At 49.5% G+C, this 18144-nt stretch overlaps 7 protein-coding genes across 7 annotated transcripts; 6 read left to right on the forward strand and 1 right to left on the reverse strand.

Annotated features, from left to right (window-relative positions):
- Positions 1 to 1493: 1493 nt before the first annotated feature.
- AKAW2_10860S (uncharacterized protein) lies at positions 1494 to 1958 on the forward strand (the record flags this gene model as incomplete). Its single annotated transcript, XM_041691879.1, has 1 exon — positions 1494 to 1958. One exon carries the CDS (start codon positions 1494 to 1496, stop codon positions 1956 to 1958), a length of 465 nt encoding a protein of 154 aa, XP_041537580.1.
- Positions 1959 to 2582: 624 nt separating this feature from the next.
- AKAW2_10861A (non-ribosomal peptide synthetase) lies at positions 2583 to 4853 on the reverse strand (the record flags this gene model as incomplete). The annotated part of the gene is made up of 1 exon (XM_041691890.1): positions 2583 to 4853. One exon carries the CDS (start codon positions 4851 to 4853, stop codon positions 2583 to 2585), a length of 2271 nt encoding a protein of 756 aa, XP_041537581.1.
- Positions 4854 to 6775: 1922 nt separating this feature from the next.
- On the forward strand, positions 6776 to 8183 carry AKAW2_10862S (uncharacterized protein; the record flags this gene model as incomplete). The annotated part of the gene is made up of 3 exons (XM_041691901.1): positions 6776 to 7021; positions 7085 to 7579; positions 7638 to 8183. 3 exons carry the CDS (start codon positions 6776 to 6778, stop codon positions 8181 to 8183), a joined length of 1287 nt encoding a protein of 428 aa, XP_041537582.1.
- Positions 8184 to 9014: 831 nt separating this feature from the next.
- AKAW2_10863S (pyridoxal phosphate-dependent aminotransferase) lies at positions 9015 to 10772 on the forward strand (the record flags this gene model as incomplete). The annotated part of the gene is made up of 9 exons (XM_041691912.1): positions 9015 to 9088; positions 9143 to 9211; positions 9266 to 9350; positions 9407 to 9512; positions 9587 to 9638; positions 9700 to 9853; positions 9917 to 9930; positions 9992 to 10415; positions 10485 to 10772. The coding sequence occupies 9 exons, from the start codon at positions 9015 to 9017 to the stop codon at positions 10770 to 10772; spliced, it is 1266 nt and encodes a 421-aa protein (XP_041537583.1).
- A 1449-nt stretch (positions 10773 to 12221) lies between these two features.
- Positions 12222 to 13655, forward strand: AKAW2_10864S (uncharacterized protein; the record flags this gene model as incomplete). Its single annotated transcript, XM_041691923.1, has 3 exons — positions 12222 to 12534; positions 12588 to 12680; positions 12733 to 13655. The coding sequence occupies 3 exons, from the start codon at positions 12222 to 12224 to the stop codon at positions 13653 to 13655; spliced, it is 1329 nt and encodes a 442-aa protein (XP_041537584.1).
- A 461-nt stretch (positions 13656 to 14116) lies between these two features.
- CDC16 (anaphase promoting complex subunit CDC16) lies at positions 14117 to 16467 on the forward strand (the record flags this gene model as incomplete). Its single annotated transcript, XM_041691934.1, has 2 exons — positions 14117 to 14213; positions 14273 to 16467. The coding sequence occupies 2 exons, from the start codon at positions 14117 to 14119 to the stop codon at positions 16465 to 16467; spliced, it is 2292 nt and encodes a 763-aa protein (XP_041537585.1).
- A 318-nt stretch (positions 16468 to 16785) lies between these two features.
- On the forward strand, positions 16786 to 17882 carry AKAW2_10866S (Saf4/Yju2 family protein; the record flags this gene model as incomplete). The annotated part of the gene is made up of 4 exons (XM_041691945.1): positions 16786 to 16808; positions 16883 to 16945; positions 17018 to 17082; positions 17158 to 17882. The coding sequence occupies 4 exons, from the start codon at positions 16786 to 16788 to the stop codon at positions 17880 to 17882; spliced, it is 876 nt and encodes a 291-aa protein (XP_041537586.1).
- Positions 17883 to 18144: the final 262 nt, after the last annotated feature.

Raw genomic sequence — 18144 nt, forward strand, 5'->3', positions numbered from 1 at the left:
ATGAAGATGCGCCTGCTGTGGTCTTGGGTGGGACCCGTCACCTTTCAGGGATCTCTACAACTTTCACATATGTCATTGATTACCTGCGGCGCTAGTATTGTTATACTCTTATAGGACGCTAACTAGGGACCTAGTAGAATGGGGACTGTCCAAGTTCAAGTAGTTGACCCATGTCTGCGAACCATAGAGTGCAGGTCCACGCACGGGCCCGGTAGTGGGAGACGGAGAGGAAGACCTAGGGCTAGTCCAGGTAGAGCAGGTGGCCTGATGTCTTTATTTACGCCCAGGTGCTAGGTACGTCCTAGTTCTCCATGCACTGATCAGTATTTATTCGTTGCATATACCTGCCCAGGTGGCTAGTAGTATTACACTGCTAGTTGGCCATTAAGTGGGATTGTGTACACGTCGTCTAAGCCGGTCTAGTAATAATCAATCAATTCAATACACTACGTAATACGTACAGAGCAGTACTTCCAGTTGGAACATTCCATGAAAGGCGCTAGTTGTGGGACGGGACGAGGGAACAGGGCGCCGGACGGTCCGTAGCGGATCTCAGCCTCGCATCTCCACTTGCGATGAGGCTGGATGCCTCTAACACGTCCAGGTTTATGCAACTTGAGCGAACCAGGTTGAGAATTTGGAAATTCAGCCCCCACACTAAATTGCTTAGCGTGATGAGGCATTAATGTACCTGTCATCATGTTCTTGTTTCTTTCAAGGTTGTTACGGTCGCTTTTACCCGCAAGGCTAGCTATATGAGGAGTCCAACCCCCGTATCTCAGACCTCGACATGTGCACCAAGTGCTAGCTACACTAATCACCATGCCTTCCAAGGCGTTCGTCTTTTGCTACACCGCATACAGCCTCGTCACCGTCCCGGCACGGCTGGTGGTCGTAGCAATTTACAACATCCCGAGATTTCTTCGGCCCAATGCTGCTTGGTCATACAAAACAGCATGTACATGCAGTGCATGGGCCATGCTTTTGAATTATTAGACAACTATTCAGAAAGTCTGGCCAAAGCCACTGGAAGCAGGCTCATTGGGAGATCGATTCATTGTGCTCCACCCCCAAAAGACTATCACCACGAAGACCGAAGAAGGTCAAGAACAACAAACCCAATCCGAAGTCTACAAGGGAATCACTTGCTCAGTTCCGGGAGTTGAGCCCCTACCCATTGGGGCTGTCTGGTTCCCGGAGGCCCCAGCTAAGCCCCCACAGCACAGCGACTAATTATTCACTTCTACCCGGGTGCCTATATGATGTTCGGTAGTCGTCCCAGTAAAACTGGCGATGTAGGCCTCAATGAACTCTGCAAAATGTCCGGATAGCCAGCGCTTGCCATCCAGTACCGCTTGTCTCGAGATAAGAAAACCACATTCCCTGCCGCCCTTCAGGATGGAATCACTGCCTATATTTATGCTCTCGAGATCCTTAAGATTCCACTCTCTCAGATCGCATTCGCTGGCGAATCGGCAGGCGGCAATCTCGTCATGGCACTGCTCTGCTACATCAACGAGGAGACCCCGATGCTTCCGTTACCTTGCTGTGCAATTTTGTCGTCTCCTTGGGTCGACCTGAGCTCTAAGGCCATTAAGAATGTGCCCCTGAACCGCAATTACAACACTGACTTTATCAAACAGAATTTCCTTGACTGGGGCCGGAAGGCCTTCACTCCTGAGGGGTGGGATAGCAGTAACTCCTGGATCACGTTCCTTGGAAACGAGACTCAACTGGATGTCCCGGTCTTTGTCAATACTGGTACATCGGAAGTCCTTTATGATGATATTATGAAGTTCGCAGAGAATTTGAGGGAGAAGGGTAATGAGGTTGAAGTGCTCGAAAGTCTTAACGCAGCCCATGTTCCTTACCGACTGGGTAAGAATTGGAACATGGAAGAAGCTCAGGCTATTTGCTTGAAAACCATGACTAAATTCCTCGAGAAAACCGGTGTTTAAGTGGGCAGCTGTATATATACCTCTTCTCGAAGTGCTTGAGATAGACTCAGTAACTGATCGAAACATTATATAGACGAGCTAAATTACTTGTGCGATACCTTATATCCCCAGTTTATATAGAATACATGCAACTTTGGAAACGTCGAAATGCACTTCTCGAATTGCTTTTATTGCAAGTCAAAATAATAAAAAGGACAAATTCATCTGACTCACCCATCTCCGTAGCTTGACTAAGTGGTGGGACTAAGCTCACCATTTCTATCGTCCTAAAAGGAAAGTGATCAATACTGAAGACCTGCGATCTTGGACTTCTGCCCAACGTATTAAGACGGAAACATTTGTCTATTTACAGCCTCAACACAAGAAGAATTGATAACTTGGGCACAGTTCACAGAAAAAATAAGCTTGGTAGGACATCATTGCACTCCAAACGGAGGGATCATCGCGCGGCTGCGGTTCGCCATACTCTTCCCCGTTAGTGTTCTTTGCAAATATTAACGGTCATTGACCTTCAGGTAATTTCCAAGAAAGGTGATAGTAAATATTTGCTATTAAGATGAGATTACATAAACTCACATACTGCCATTGCACCGCTTCAAGCGAAGACATAAGAGAGACTAACCACTAAAGACCCTGCAACGCCATTGCTTCACTCAACCTCTTCACAAACACCTGAACATGGTCGGGTCCCAAAACATTAGCATGGTCACCTGGCACATGGCTCAAATTAATTTTCTTTGTGGAAAAGTTATCCCAAGCAGCTAGACGTTTCTTCCACTCTTCAGGTGTAACATTCAAGAATTCCAGCGGAGTGCAATGAAAGACATCCATATGAGCGTTGACGACTCCATTCGGCTCATAATCTCTTCCTATCTCCTGTAAGCTGAAGGTAACGTTAATCCACTGCTCTAAGCTGCCTTTATCCAAACCCAGCGCGAGGAGCTGAGCAGGATCCACTTCCTCGATTACTCTGGCCAAAGCTTCTTGCTTGGGGAGTCCGGAGAGCTCCGTGAGGAGAGTCCGGTATGAGTCCCGAGAAAGAAGGCCGAGAAAGTAAGAAATGTTAAACAGGCAGTCGGTCCATGTAACTTTCTTCAGGATTGGACTGACATATGGAGGGCGGTTAAGACCGGCTAGGTATTGAACTTGATCGCCTTCTTTCTCGAGGTACTTCGCAAGTTCGAATGCTAGCATCGTTCCGTAGGAGTATCCAAGTATAGCGTAAGGGCCGTTCGGTTGGAGCTTCTTCATGGCGGAGTGGTAGGTGCGGATGCATTCGTCGATGCTGGTGAAGTATGGCTCCTTGTGGTGGAATCCGCGGGCGCGGAATGCGAACACGGGTCTGTCTGTGATGAGCTTGGCCATGTTGATGAATATGAGAGCTTCGCCTGCGGCGGGGTGTACAAGCCATAGAGGTGTTTTGTCGCCGTTGGGCTGGAGCTTGACAGCTGGGACGTATTGGTGATGGTGTTGGCATGTTTCAGATAAACCACGGACGGTGTTGTGGGCCATCATCGTGGCGAGGGGAATTGGCTCATTTAGTGACAGTCTCGATTGCAGACCATGTTGAAGCCGGATAAGCGTTAACGAGGTAAGGCCAAGCTCGAAAAGGTCGGTGTCGATCCCGATATCTTCTTGAGGTAGGGATAGAAGCTCTGCTAACTCATCCACGATTGCTTGCTCGGTTGGGGACCCGGGTGGTCTGGATATCGATTGTCGATATCTCTTGATCATGTCACTGTTGGTAGCTTCTTCCATTTTGTACTGGCCACTTGCAACTTCCCGCTGCAGGTTAGAACGAGGAAGCTTCCCCAGGGATGTGCGTTTTATACTTTGTAGAGGCAGAATATACGGGCGCACATTTGTTATCATTGTAATGCGGTGCGTTATCGCAGTCATCGTCTCATACCTAGCTTTGGCATCTCTAACGCAGTAGCTATGCTGGTAGATGACGCAAGGTCTCTCTGTGTCTGCACCCCTGGGACGGAATGGAAAGCAGATCACACAGTCGGAAACAATCCCCGGTATGTTTGCGTCCTCTATAGCGGCTTCTAACTGCTGCGGAACGTATTTGACGCCGTTGACAGTGATCAATTCTTTCGTCCTGCCGGACAGATTGATTCTGCCATCTGTGTCTATGTAACCTGTATCCCCGGTTCGAAACCAGCCATCTGGACTGAAAGCCTCGTTGGTGGCTGTATGATTGTTGTAATAACCAGAAAATACAAGCGGGCCTTTGAGTTCCAAGTGCCCTACTTCTCCTGGACACGCGAGAATGCTATCCGTCGCTATGGAGACGATTCGTGCCTCAACGCCGGTAACACATCTGCCTAAAGAAGCAAATTCGTTGTTGTTACAAGTGTCATGTGCAGGAAACTCCAGATTATAGATACACCCTGCACAAGTCTCAGTCATGCCGAATCCAGGGACGATGACATTTTCAGGTGCGCCGTGCTGGGCCAGCAATCGCGACACTTTGGCACCGGTACCGACAACGACAGCCTCCCCGCCAGACACGATGTATCGCAGACATTTCAAGTCGAAGTGAGGTCCATCTTCTCCTCGGGAAGCTTCCAAATAGCGGCCAACCTCAGCGAGGAAGAAATTGGGTGCGAATGTTCTAACCACCCGATGTCGACTTATGAGATCGAGGAACAAGGCTGGGCGAGAAACGATCTCGTCAGGCGGGATGTGAACCTGATCGTGCTCGACAAATAGAGCATGGAGATGAATCTCGATTAGACTACCGACGTGGTCAAGGCGAATCCAATTCAAAAATGAGTGGCCAGTATCATCAACGCGTAAGGACTGGCTTTTGCCTTGAAGGGAAGCCAAGATCTGATTATGCGTTAGGGACACAGCTTTTGGTAGACCAGTACTTCCAGATGTGAGCATCAACAAAGCAGGACTCCAGCCACCACAGCCAATTGGTACTCTGAAACTAGTTGCTGTAGTAGCGGCAAAATCGGCCGGTGAGTCGTTCAATGATTCTATAGTCACCGTGTGCAAAGGAGACTTTTTTGGAAAAGAAATTTGGAGGCTTTTTCGAGTGAGACAGATAGGATTATTGAACAGCTCGCTCAAGTGACACAGATGCCTTATCCGGTGATCTTCACTTCGAGGTAGAGCAGTGGACATTGCAGGGATGTAGCCGGCATATAAGGTAGACCATAACCATATGATATTGTCCAGATGATCTTCGAAGTGAAGTAGTATGACAGAAGACTTGGCGTCGCACTGCAGCCGGCGCAGTTTTATAGCATTAGACGTAGCCAATGAGTCGAGCTCTGTGTAACTCAACCTCGTGGAGGAGCCGATTCCAGAAAGGCCAGGAGAATAAGCACAGACACCACGACGCCCCTGATTATCTGCTGCTTTGCGGAGAATGTCTGTTAAGGAGCTCAAAGTCATTGTGTAAAAAAAATATGTTGAATAACGAAGTCGGGGCTCGAATAAAATCACAGAGATATGACAAAGATTCGTGCCACAATTGAGAGAAAAGAAGGGTTCGATGTTATTATCTGCGAGTTCTGGGAGTATGCATCAAGATGTGCCATTTTATACTTCTCAAGATACAGACAAATATCAAGGAATAACATTTTCTAATTTTATCTTGCTTGCGAATAATCCGCATGGAAGATGGCATCGCTGGAATCGGAACACGGTCTGAAAAGAAGAGCAAGCAGGGTTTTCCTGGCGAGTATGTGACGATCTGCCTCCCATGCTTCTTGACCTTGTGTAGCCAAAGTATCGCATCAAAGAACCTACCCAGGAAGGAAATTACGCACATCATCAGACCAATCTCTGTTTGACTGGAGAGCAGCGTCGCTGGCCCACTGGATGAGGTTACATTTTCCGTATTACCTCAGCGTTGGCAAATGCCGAGATGAGAAACGATAGCAGGTGCAGGTGCGCTTCTCTTGTCTCCTATTTGATTTTATTCACATCTTCCTCCGTACTTGTTCCCAATTCGGATGTGGGACAACGGATTGCATCAGCGAGGGACGATCGTTTATCCATCCGTTGATACTATAGGAAGCATTGGTACTCCTTTCCTGATATGACCAGTCCTATGTCATAGGTGCATGGTTTCGGTACGGTCACTCGGTGATGATCGGAGTCAGACTCGTGAGAGGGTAGGATGAGATGATAATCAATGCAAGGGATTGTGCCCAATCCACATGACCCAGATACCGGTGAGTTGGGTTAAACATGAGACACTGATTCTTGAAGCTATTTATGAGGCCTCGATAACTTGATGTATAGATAGATTTGCGGGCACCAGTCAGCAAAGAAATCAAACTTGATCCTGCTAGCTCTATCAGGCTGTATCATTCATTTCACCGGTAGCCAGAAACATGTATCGGCCCTCAGAAGAGGCAAGGAGGATTTTCGATCTTCTTCGCCAGAACTCGGAACGCCTCGGTCTTCCAATCGATATTCTTAGTAGCCAAGTACAATTTCATTCTTATTCAGATACAATTTACTATCCAATCCCTTTCAAGGTCACGGAGACCCTGGCCGCTCTCAAGGGGGTAGAAGGGGCCCTGGCAGCTCTGATGGCGGATTTACAATCAGGGCCTAACTCACATGAACGAAAGACCACAATCAACCTTGAAAGGGCGACACTCTTTGGCTTTCAAGCACTAGTCACGAAGATTGATGGATACTCTCGGTCTGATCCCGAGGTCAAAAGGTACTTGAAAGGTGAGACAAGTCGCTCTCTTTTCCATGGTGCAGGGAGCGGGGATTGACAGCATGAAGATACGGATATCCATGCTGCACAATCAAATCCGTATCGGCGGATGGCAGCCAGTATGTATCGGACCAAGAACGATAACGAGTTCTTCCATCTGCATGGCTCTTTGAACCCCACTCCCACTCTGAATATGATCGGTCTTGACAGCCACTGCACGGATCTCACTAACTACGATGAGATCATAAACACTATCCAAAGCCAAGTACAAAAGTTCTCCGCAGCTGAGCTAGAGACTCTCAATGAGACTTATCGGCAAGCAGGGGTAACAGTGTATGAGTATGAGGAATTCAAAAACACCCCTCATGTAAGGTGATCCTTGCAGCTCACACGGACAGAAAAGCCAAAGTATACTCACATTACTGGGCAGGGTAGAACGAGCATTCAGGAACCATGGTGGAAGGTCATCCGCCTGCCAGGGGAGACACCTCCAGCGTTGTTCAACCCTAGTGAAAGTCCTAGGATACTCAAAGGCATCAAGGTCTTGGAGCTCTGCTGTGTCATTGCAGGACCCGTCATCGGTCGTACATTAGCCGAATATGGAGCGGATGTCTTGAAGATTACATCACCAACGGTGCCTGACGTACCATTTTTTCAGGTCGACAATAACATGGGCAAGTGCGCTGTGGAATTAGATCTCAAAACTGACGAGGGCCGCCGCCAGTTCGAAGCCCTTCTCGCTGATGCTGACGTGGTCATCGATGGTTACCGCCCTGGTGCCCTTCAAAAACTTGGATACAGTCCAGAAAGTATGGCCGCTATGGCAGAAAAGCGTGGAAAAGGCATCGTCTACATAGACGAAACCTGCTTTGGGCACGAAGGCGAGTGGTGCCATCGCCCAGGATGGCAACAGATAGCAGACTGCGTATGTTACACACAAAATAAGCTGTGCAGGGACATTCCAAATACTAACCTGCAGATAGCTTACCGGATTTGCAAGGTGCCATGGAAGGTTCCTCGGCCGTGTGGAACCCATGGTATCCCCGTTGCCTATAGCAGACTCTGGCGCCGGTTGTATGGGCGCCATCGCTGCCTTGACTGGTCTTTACAATAGGGCTCGACATGGGGGCTCGTATATTGGCCAAGTTTCCTTGATGCACTTTAACTTACTGCTCTACGCTTCCGGAAAGTATCCTGAGTCAGTGGAGTCGCAGCTGCAAAAATCTTTTGCTCCTGCATTCTCCAAGGTACGCTTCTGCGATAGCGTTGGGCGCAGTTCTGTCTTGGCATTAGAGGTCATGAGGGAACGATTTCCATACCTCTTTGTAGAGGCATCTCCTGAAGATCGCCGGAAGAATCTGACTGAGGTATGGTACTCCCATCACTACGGTGCAGATGTGGAGGTTGTGCGACCTGTGGCTGAGATTGAGGGAGTCGTGAACCGTTTTTCTCGTGCAACGCGACCAAACGGTGCAGATGCATCTCCATCCTGGGATTTCCCTGAAGAACAGGGTTCCCGGAAGCTTTAGACCTATGCAACTCTGCAGATGAGACGAATTGCGACATCGGACAGAACAGGGTGTCAGAATCTAGGATTTTCTGAGCTAGATTACAGGGAATTCTACGATTGAAATCTGCAGCGACGGGCTGTGCAGAGTGTCTTGGTGAGCCAATTGGTTCTAATTTGGTTTAAAGTTATAACTCGCATATGTCTGCCCACCCTATGCTGATGTCAATCCATTCAGTTTCCCAGCTCGGATTCTATCAAATCATTTTACGTAGACCTCAATAAACTTTCACATGCAGGCCCCCTATAATAGTAGGTTGCATACAAACCCAGTATCAAACAGGTCACAGAGTAGCAATATTGCAGGTGCGTTGCACTCGCCACGCCCATCCTGATTCAGTCATGCACATCGGCTTGAGTTTCCGCTAGTCATAATTGCGCTTTATGGGTGCCTGGCGACAGGAAGGCAAGAATCGAGGTCATCACGCTAATCAACCAACCTTGTGATAATCCTGACCTTGGTTTTGCCTCGGAATGCAAGCCCTTGCTGCCCCTTTGCAGGAATTGGTAGTATATGCACCATGATACTTCATCTCTATCCTCTGGGATCTAGTTTCCGTGGCCAATAGAAGATAATGGGGTACACATAGGTGTTGATCACTGCATACATAGGACTTGATCCTGTTTTCATATCATATCCATGCTTTGTCTTAATAGAATATATCCCCCGGGGTTTCTGACGCTCCGCGTCACCTCTTCAACAGACCCACCGGCCGCTCAGGATATTGCACTGTCGCGTATTAGCGAACCTTCTCAACCATCAGAACCAAAGGTCCCTGGCCATCGAGCAAGCATGAACGCGCAAAGTAATACCAAGGCCTTTGATCCTCCAGCGCCAAGAGTGCCCTCTGACAGGCTGGATGTTTGGTATATCCACCATCTACATCTTTGCAATATCAAAGACTAACCAAGCATATACAGGTCAATTGTCAACGAAGCAGCCGCCGTATCTCCAATCCAACCAATCGTGAACCTAGGACAAGGCTTCTTGTGAGCCTATACCTTCTGTTCGCGTGGCTGACATTTAGCTAATCACCAATCAAGTGGCTTTAATCCGCCTCAATTTGCTATAGATGCAGCCAAGGAAGCCCTCAATCGGGTTGATTGCAATCAGTGTGCTCCAACGAAGGTAGAGCTGTGACCACAACCTCATTTTATGGGTTAAATCCGTACTGAGTTCAACAGGGCCGCCCAAGTCTGAGAAAGGCTATCGCGTCTGCTTATTCGAATCATCTCGAGAGACCGATCGATGAGGGCAGTGAGGTGGTCATTACTTCGGGTGCGAATGAAGGTAAGCCTATAGATAAGATACTTCTGACTGGTCGTTGATCAACTAATATGCAGGCATGCTGTGTGCATTACTAGCCTTCATTTGTCCCGGTGATGAAGTCGTTACATTCGAACCCTTCTTTGACCAGTAGGTCTTTCACGAACAGTTTTTATCTCTAGGTATCTAATCGGTAGCCACCATGCGATAGATATAGAAGTGGAATTGAATTGGCAGGTGGTATTCCTCGCTACGTGCCTCTTCACCCTCCAAAGGACAGCAACAGGACAATATCAAGTGCCTCCGAATGGACCGTTGACTTTGAAGAGCTCGAGAAAGCCATCAACAAAAATACGAAGATGATTGTATGAGCCGTATTTCTCTTGTCTTTTCCATATGTATTCCATATACTTACTAACCAAACCCAGATCCTTAACACACCGTACGCACAATCCCTTCCACCTACACCTCACTTACCCAGCAACTAACCACCCAACCTGCAGTCACAATCCCGTCGGAAAAGTCTTCACAGAACCAGAACTCCAGCGCATCGGCGACATCTGCTTGAAGCATGACCTCCTCATCCTCTCCGACGAGGTCTACGACCACCTTTATTATGTCCCCTTCACGCGGATCGCAACCCTCTCTCCTGATCTCTACAACCACACACTAACCGTCGCATCCGCCGGTAAAGCCTTCCACGCCACAGGCTGGCGAATCGGGTACCTGATCGGTCCCCAGCCGCTCATCAAAAATGTTTCCGCGATACACACTCGCATTTGCTATAGCAGTGTATCTCCATTACAAGAAGCAGTGGCGGTTGCTTTTGAGAAGGCAGACGAAAACGGCTTCTGGGAGCATAGCCGGCAGGAAATGAAGGGTAAACTGAGGTTGTTCTGTGAGGTTTTTGAAGCTCTAGGATTACCTGTTAGTGTTTTCCCTTCTTCCACTCATGGAGATTTAGGCAAGATCCTGCATACTAACAAGAGTTCCAAGTACACCGAACCCGAAGGCGGATACTTCGTCCTGGTGAACTTATCCCGGGTACAGATTCCCAGCGATTATTCCTTCCCAGCACATATTGAACAACGAAGGAGGGATTTCAAGCTTTGCTGGTTCTTGATCCAGGAGATCGGCGTAGCTGCTATCCCGCCGTCGGAGTTTTATAGTGATGATCATGCGCATATAGGTGAGGATTTTCTTCGGTTTGCGTTTTGCAAGGAAGATGAGGTGTTGGAAATGGGCAAGCAGCGGTTGCTTAAGTTGAAGAGGTATATTGTTTGATGTAGATGGCGATTGAGCTTCTCTGTGATACTGTTCATAGGATGCGTGCTCAATGCTTGGTTCTCAGTTACTGAGACATTTGCTGCTATGATCATACTTTGTCGATAGATTTGCTTGAGTTCAGTAGCATCATTATGCACTTCGTAGTTATATGTATGATAGGAAGCTATACTAGGTAGAGGGGAACAAGGTGCTAGCATTTAGAATGTAAACTCAAAGAAATCGAGTCTAATCAAATGCCTACTGACCTACCTCTCACTTATCACTTACCAAATATCAGGCATCTAAGTTTATTACCTGTTCTATTACAAGTTCTGCTTTCCTTTCTCCTCAGCTCTTTTCTTACTACGAAATAGTGAGCCACATAATGTTTTCTCATATCGCTTAGTATTACGCTCATCAGTCTAGGCAGGCGACCACAGACACTATGCTAGACGTATGAAAAGGAGAACCGATATGCAAGTAGTTAAAAAAATGGAGAAAAGAAAAGGCACAGTAGGCATTATAGAAGGTAGAATGGGTATTGTCGAGAAGATTATACACAAATAAGAGTGGTGATTCGCTAAACTTGGTTCAACTTCCAACACGTTTTCTGGGCAAATTAGGACGCATCGAGAATCTAATTGGCTTAGTCATCAAGCACAAAATCCAATTTTGTCTACATGTCATTAGATATGGCATGGGAAAAGAATTCTCAAGAATTGGTAAGGTCATAACGATCGTGCAGTGTTAGATAGTTGTTTGGTATTAGGCCTGAAATATATAATGTACTGTTGCGGATGGTTTTTATATAGTAGTACCAAACATGCAACCACTCGTAATAGTACTAGGTTGGAAATACTAGGAGATCATCATGGTGTTCGCATGCATTATGTGTGTGCTGGTTTTATTTATAAATCTTTCGTATGATGGTTTGGAATGCTTTATGCTTTCGAGAAATCAATTTATGGAATGCAGCTTGCCTTTCATCGGTAGGTTCGGTGCACATGGTCGGAGCACTTCTATATAATCAATAAGTAAGTTCCCTTGAGCCAAAGTCTTACTTGCCGATTGCTGTCACATCTACTAGCTGGTTAGTAGAAGACGCTTTAGGACTTAGCAGGTTGTACAAATGGCTGATTTGCTTTTTCACATCGTGTACCTCTTGCGCTATCGCCACTGCACTGTAGATCTTGTAGATCGATGCTGATACAGGCATGTCTTGCATACTTGTTTCACTCTCCTGCTGCTAATAGTAATCTCGTCAACATGCTATCTCTCGGGAACACAGTCACCGATGCAAGGGAATTCTCCGTCTGGAAGGAGATAGGCTATTGCTCCAATGATCGCCGAAACTAGTGGTATGCTGTGTTGGTAACAGCATGGCGACTGACGCTGCTGCTGCTGCTGGTTAGGTACCAGCAAGTCCAACTCTCTGGGTCAGTCACTCTTGTCTCTTCAGACATCACGATGGATCCAACAAAGGAAGGTGATATTTGCACCGTGGATCAAGCAGCCCCGAGTGATAACGAGAAAAGTGATGATTCCCAGACGCTTGTCGACAGCGAACACTCGTCATCTTTTCCGGAAGGAGGATGGCGAGCATGGTTAGTAGTCTTGGGCGCATGGTGCGCCATCTTCCCGACGATGGGTATAATGAATCTGTACGGGTTGTTGGAAGACTGGCTGGCAGAACACCAGCTACATGGATATTCAAAAGCATCAATCTCGTGGATATTCAGCTTGTGGCTATTTTTCTTTTATCTTGGTGGCATCCAGATCGGTATGCATCGCTTCCATTCCGACGCTCAAACATCTACTGACGGGGTCCTGTAGGGCCTATATTTGATGCACATGGTGCCAGATACCTCCTCGTACCTGGCTGCATTGGCATGACCTTGTCGATGATGTTCCTCAGCGTCTCCCACGGTACGGTTAAATATCTCCAGCACCGGATTAATGGCTGACTTTGGCCTGGAAGCATACTACCAATTCATCTTGGGATTTAGCATACTAGGTGGGCTCTCCGCGTCAGCAGTGTACACACCCAGTGCTGCGTGCATCACGCACTGGTTTCTCAAAAAACGAGGTCTGGCGACCGGGATCGCAACGACAGGGGGAGGCATTGGAGGAATCATCTTCACCAATGTGTTCGGAATCCTGAGCAATAAGATTGGATTCCCCTGGACAATTCGCATCCTGGGATTTATATTCCTCGCTAGCCTAATGGTCAGCCTGCTTACTCTTGAAGCACGTCTCCCACCTAGTCCATCGGCAGGGAGCAAGATCGACATTCGCGCCCTCAAGGAGCCCGTCTTTACTATGACATCCATCGCAGTCATTTTCGCAGAAATCGGCCTGATAGTGCTAGTCACTTATTATCCGTCTTATGCACAATCGCACGGCATCACTGGCGCCCTTTCCTACCAGCTCATGACGATCATGAGCGCAACTTCTATCTTCGGCCGTGTCATTCCGGGACTTCTAGCGGATATATGGGGCCGCTTCAACGTTATGTTTGGAACCTGTGCTATATGTACTATTTTGTCCTTTGGGCTGTGGTTTACAGCAGGCACCGACAGGGCACGCATCCTGGCTTTCGCGGCATTGATCGGATTCTGGAGCGGACCAGCGATCAGTCTGACACCCGTCTGCGTGGCTCAAATCTCGAAAACCGAGAGCTATGGCAAACGATTCGGAACAACAATCGCAATGATGGCGTTCGCCTTGTTAGTTGCCATTCCTGTGGCTGGTGAGATCTTGAAGGGGCAGAATCGGGGGACAGTAGAGACGGAGTATTCCGGCTTGATTGGGTTCTGTGGGGCGGCGTATGCTGGAGCTTGCCTGTTTCTGTTTCTGGCCAAAGGGGCCAGTGTTGGCTGGCGGGTGACCAAAGTATTTTGAGCAATTAGTAGAGTTTGCTCCTAATTAAGGGTAGATACAATAGAGAGTTATAGAATAGATAGACTAGATATAGAGCAGCGGAAGATGAAGCAGCCTCCGCCCGGCTTCTCGATCGGGCAAGACGCACGGACCCGAACACGCGCCGCTTTGGACTCTGGATTCTCGCAACAATCCGACGGAGCTTCTCATTCTCCAATACCACATTGTTTATTGCCTTCCCGGTTATCCCTCTCTGTTCGCAGGTCTGTACCCGGTGTTTCAATCTAGCACTGCCAGCGTGATATCCGACCCCCGTCTGCGAGAGTGTCTTGCCTGCTGAGGGGACGCCGCGGTCTGTTTACGCTCCCCGGACGCCGTCGCCCCTCCAACCCGCCTCATGCCTTTCTGTCCATGCGACCGTTGTGACAGCCCCTCGCTCTTGAATCGCACCCATTCTCGTCTCCCACGTGCTTCATTTGGTCATGGAGAAGTTTCTGCGCTCCTGGCGTCAGGATGCGCTGAACCGGGGCCAGCATGATGCGGCCATCTACATCGGCGATAAAGTACTCGCGCTGACCAGTGAGTGACTGACCAACCCAGCATCGCCCTGATCAGTGCTAAGTCTATTACTTCTCTAGACAGTGACTCCGATGCCTTTTGGCTCGCCCAAGTACACTTTTCGAACAACAACTACGCCCGTGCCTTGGCCCTCCTGTCGCGGAAAGACCTGATCTCGAGAAGTACGGCCTGTCGCTATCTGGCTGCGCACTGCCACATCAAGCAGAATCAGTTCGATCAAGCACTTGCAGTCCTAGGCGACCATAATCCTACGCACCTTATACGCAGCAGCAATAGTCGCCGCAAAATCCAACACCTTAACGGTCAGAGCCATGTTACCTTGCGGAACGGAAAGACGACAGCGTCGCGCATCGATCGGGGCGAAGAGCGAGAGCGGGAGGACGCAAGTAACGTTCGGTTTGAGGCGGCGATGTGTTACCTACGGGGACTCTGCTTTGCGAAACAGAATGCGTTTGACCGGGCTCGCGACTGCTACAAGGACGCCGTACGCATCGATGTGCAGTGCTTCGAGGCTTTTGACCAGCTTATGAAGAATTCCCTCATGTCTCCCGCAGAGGAGCTGGAATTCCTCGAGTCGCTTGATTTCGACTCTGTCTCGAGTCCCGACCCCTCAGTCGCCCAGGAGGCCGCCCATTTCACGAAGATGCTTTACACCACCCGATTGTCGAAATATTCCTCGCCGACAATCCTCTCCGACGCTACCGAAACACTCTCAACGCACTACAACCTAGCGGAGAATGCGGACATCCTGCTTTCTCGCGCAGAAGCTCTATATACGCAATGCCGTTTTGCCGAAGCTTTAGAACTTACTTCGTCAGTTCTGTCCACATCTCAGTCTGCAGCATCGTCGCAAATGACGCCTGCAATTCATATTTCCGCTCAAAGCCACCTGGGACATCCGCCGGCCGTATACCCCTTGCATTTGGCTTGCTTGTATGAGACGGGCGCCACAAACGCCCTGTTCCTTTTGTCCCATACGCTTGCCGATCACGCTCCCGAGGAGTCTTATACATATCTCGCAATCGGTGTTTACTACCTATCTGTCTCTAAAATTGCGGAAGCTCGACGCTACTTCTCCAAAGCGTCTCTTTTGGACCCGCATTCTGCGCCAGCATGGATTGGCTTCGCTCATACCTTCGCTGCCGAAGGAGAGCACGATCAGGCCATTGCAGCGTATAGCACTGCAGCTCGGCTTTTCCAGGGCAGTCATCTACCACAGCTCTTCTTGGGAATGCAACATCTTGCGCTGAACAACATGTCCTTGGCCCATGAGTATCTGTCGGCCGCCTATGCCATGTCGACTGGGGCTGCGTCCGGCTCGGCTCCTTCGATAAGGGCGAATCCATCGGAACTCACATCGTTAGGCGGTGACCCGCTCGTCCTTAATGAGCTTGGTGTGGTTTTGTATCACCAGAACCACCTCGAAGGCGCTGTCGAGTTGCTCCGCCAGTCCCTCACACTAGCCACATCGCTTCAATGTGAACCTGGGGCCTGGGTTGCCACGAGAGCCAACCTCGGACACGCGCTGCGCCGTATCGGTCAATTCCAAGAGTCACTGGCCGAGTTTGACGAGTGTCTTCGCATTGGTGCGGCAGGTGCGAGCTTCGGGTACAGCCCGTTCTTAGGGGGCAGCGGCGGCAATGCCTCTGGGGTCGCATCATCTGGAGTTGGAGGCTACGAGGATCGAGGATTGATTGGATCCCTGCACACTGCTCGCGGTCTGGTCCTATTGGAGCTGAACCGCACCATGGAAGCCGTAACAGCCCTGCACGAAGCAGTACGTGTTTTGGGAGCCAGTGGTGGTGGTGATGCAGCGGGTGGTGCCGGCATTGCTGGCACGCTCTTATCGCGGGCACTGGAAATCTGGGCATTAGAAGGCCAGGAAGAGCCTGTGGTGTTAGAAGATGCCCGGACTACCACAAGCCGCAGCTCAACACGGTCATCCAAGGGAAAGGGGAAAGTGTCTCGACGACGTGGGACAGTGGACGAGGCATACGCCGAGGAATGGACTGATGAGGTTGCTCACGTCGACAGCCAAACAACAGTCACAGAGGAGACAGCGGGAGACAGGGTGGAAATGGAACTTGATGATGAGGCCGATGGACTTCTCCGCCAAGCTATGAGCCGTGTACGCGGCGGACGAAGCAAACGACAGCCGGGAGTGAGTCGGGAGATGGAAATGAACGACACGCCAGGCCCGGCGGGAGGGCGCAGCCGAGGGTCACGGATGCGAAGCAACGCTAGACATAGTTGAAGGACACAGGGAAACATTGGAGCATAGCAACTGGGCGTTTGGAGAGGTATACCCTGGTTTTGTCATTGGAGCTGGCACCATGGTTCGGTTATAGCATTGGAGGCGTATATCATTCAGTTAGATCCCAAGCATAATTAGTAAGCATTGAGCTACCTCTGCATTGATAAGAAGTAGTCACGTGGGCATCTCCGATAGCATAGCATCGCATCGCAATCGCCATCTACACTTACCTTCTACAAAATCCAACTTAACCTTAACACCTTTCCACCCATACAACCACAACTACTTATATTCGGCCGTGACATCTAAACCGCCACCATGTCCGAGCGAAAGGTCCTCACGTACGTCTCACCCCCAACATCCGCAAGAGATTAAGAAAGGGACAACAGGAACTAACCCAACCTCAAACGTACAGGAAATACTACCCCCCGGATTTCGATCCCAGCGCAATCACGCGCACACCGAAGCACCTTCGCCAGTGAGTACCGCTACCCCCTATCCCTATCCCTATACCCTCTTTCTCCAGATCTAACCAAAATCCTCCTCCTAGACAAGGCCCCAAAGTAATAACCGTCCGACTGATGGCGCCCTTCTCCATGAAATGCACGAAATGCGGTACGTCCTCCACCCATCCCCATCCCGATACCCCCCTTTTCAAACGCATCCTAACCCAAAAATAAACTCTTGCAGGCGAATTCATTTACAAAGGCCGCAAATTCAACGCACGAAAAGAAACCACATCAGAAAAATACTTCTCTATCCCGATCTACCGCTTCTACATCCGGTGCACGCGGTGCAGCGGAGAAATCACCTTTTTGACGGATCCCAAGAACATGGATTACCGGGCGGAGCGGGGCGCGAAGCGCAACTTCGAGCCGTGGCGGGATAGAAGCAAGGCGGAGGAGACGGCGGAGGAGACGGAGGAGCAGGTGCTTGATCGGCTGGAGCGGGAGGAAGGGGAGAATGTGGAGCAGGAGGAGAGGGATAAGATGGCGGAGTTGGAGGAGAAGATGTTGGATTCGAAGCGGGAGATGGCGATTGCGGATGCGTTGGATGAGATTAGGACGAGGAATGCGCGGATTGAGAGGGGTGGGGCTGGGGGGTCGGAGGTGGCGTTGGGGGCTGTGAGGGAGGAGAGGGATGAGGAGGCGGAGAGGGTGGAGAGGGAGATTGAGGAGGTGGCGAGGAGGGCGTTTAGGACGGAGGAGGGGGAGATGGTTAGGAGGTTGGTTGTCGAGGATGAGGGGGGTCTTGATAATGGGGTGGGTGCGAGTGGGAGTGGCACTGCTAATGCCAGCGGTGCTGGGGAGATGCCGCCGCCGCCGGCGCCTTCGTTTGCGAGGGTGAAAAAGGCCAAGAAGCCTGCTGTCAATAGCTTGGGGATCAAGAAGAAGGCCAAGCCGTCGTTGGTTTAGTTTTACTGGTTATGAGGGTTTGGCGTTCGGCTCATGAGCATGGAGTTTTGTTACTATACGGGCATTATCATGGTATATTAAACTGAACATCTTGATTGATTAAATAATTGTGATACACCAACAATGCATAATCGCGTCAAACAAGTAGATAACGCAGAAGATCCCTGTTTTGCCCCGAAGCGCCACGCTAGAATGAAACCACTGGCTGGAAATCCCGTAAGCCCTCAGCCCGAACGAAAACGCCAAGAGAACACAGACAAGG

Source organism: Aspergillus luchuensis, chromosome 1, assembly GCF_016861625.1.
Source record: "Aspergillus luchuensis IFO 4308 DNA, chromosome 1, nearly complete sequence".
Classification (NCBI taxonomy): domain Eukaryota; kingdom Fungi; phylum Ascomycota; class Eurotiomycetes; order Eurotiales; family Aspergillaceae; genus Aspergillus; species Aspergillus luchuensis.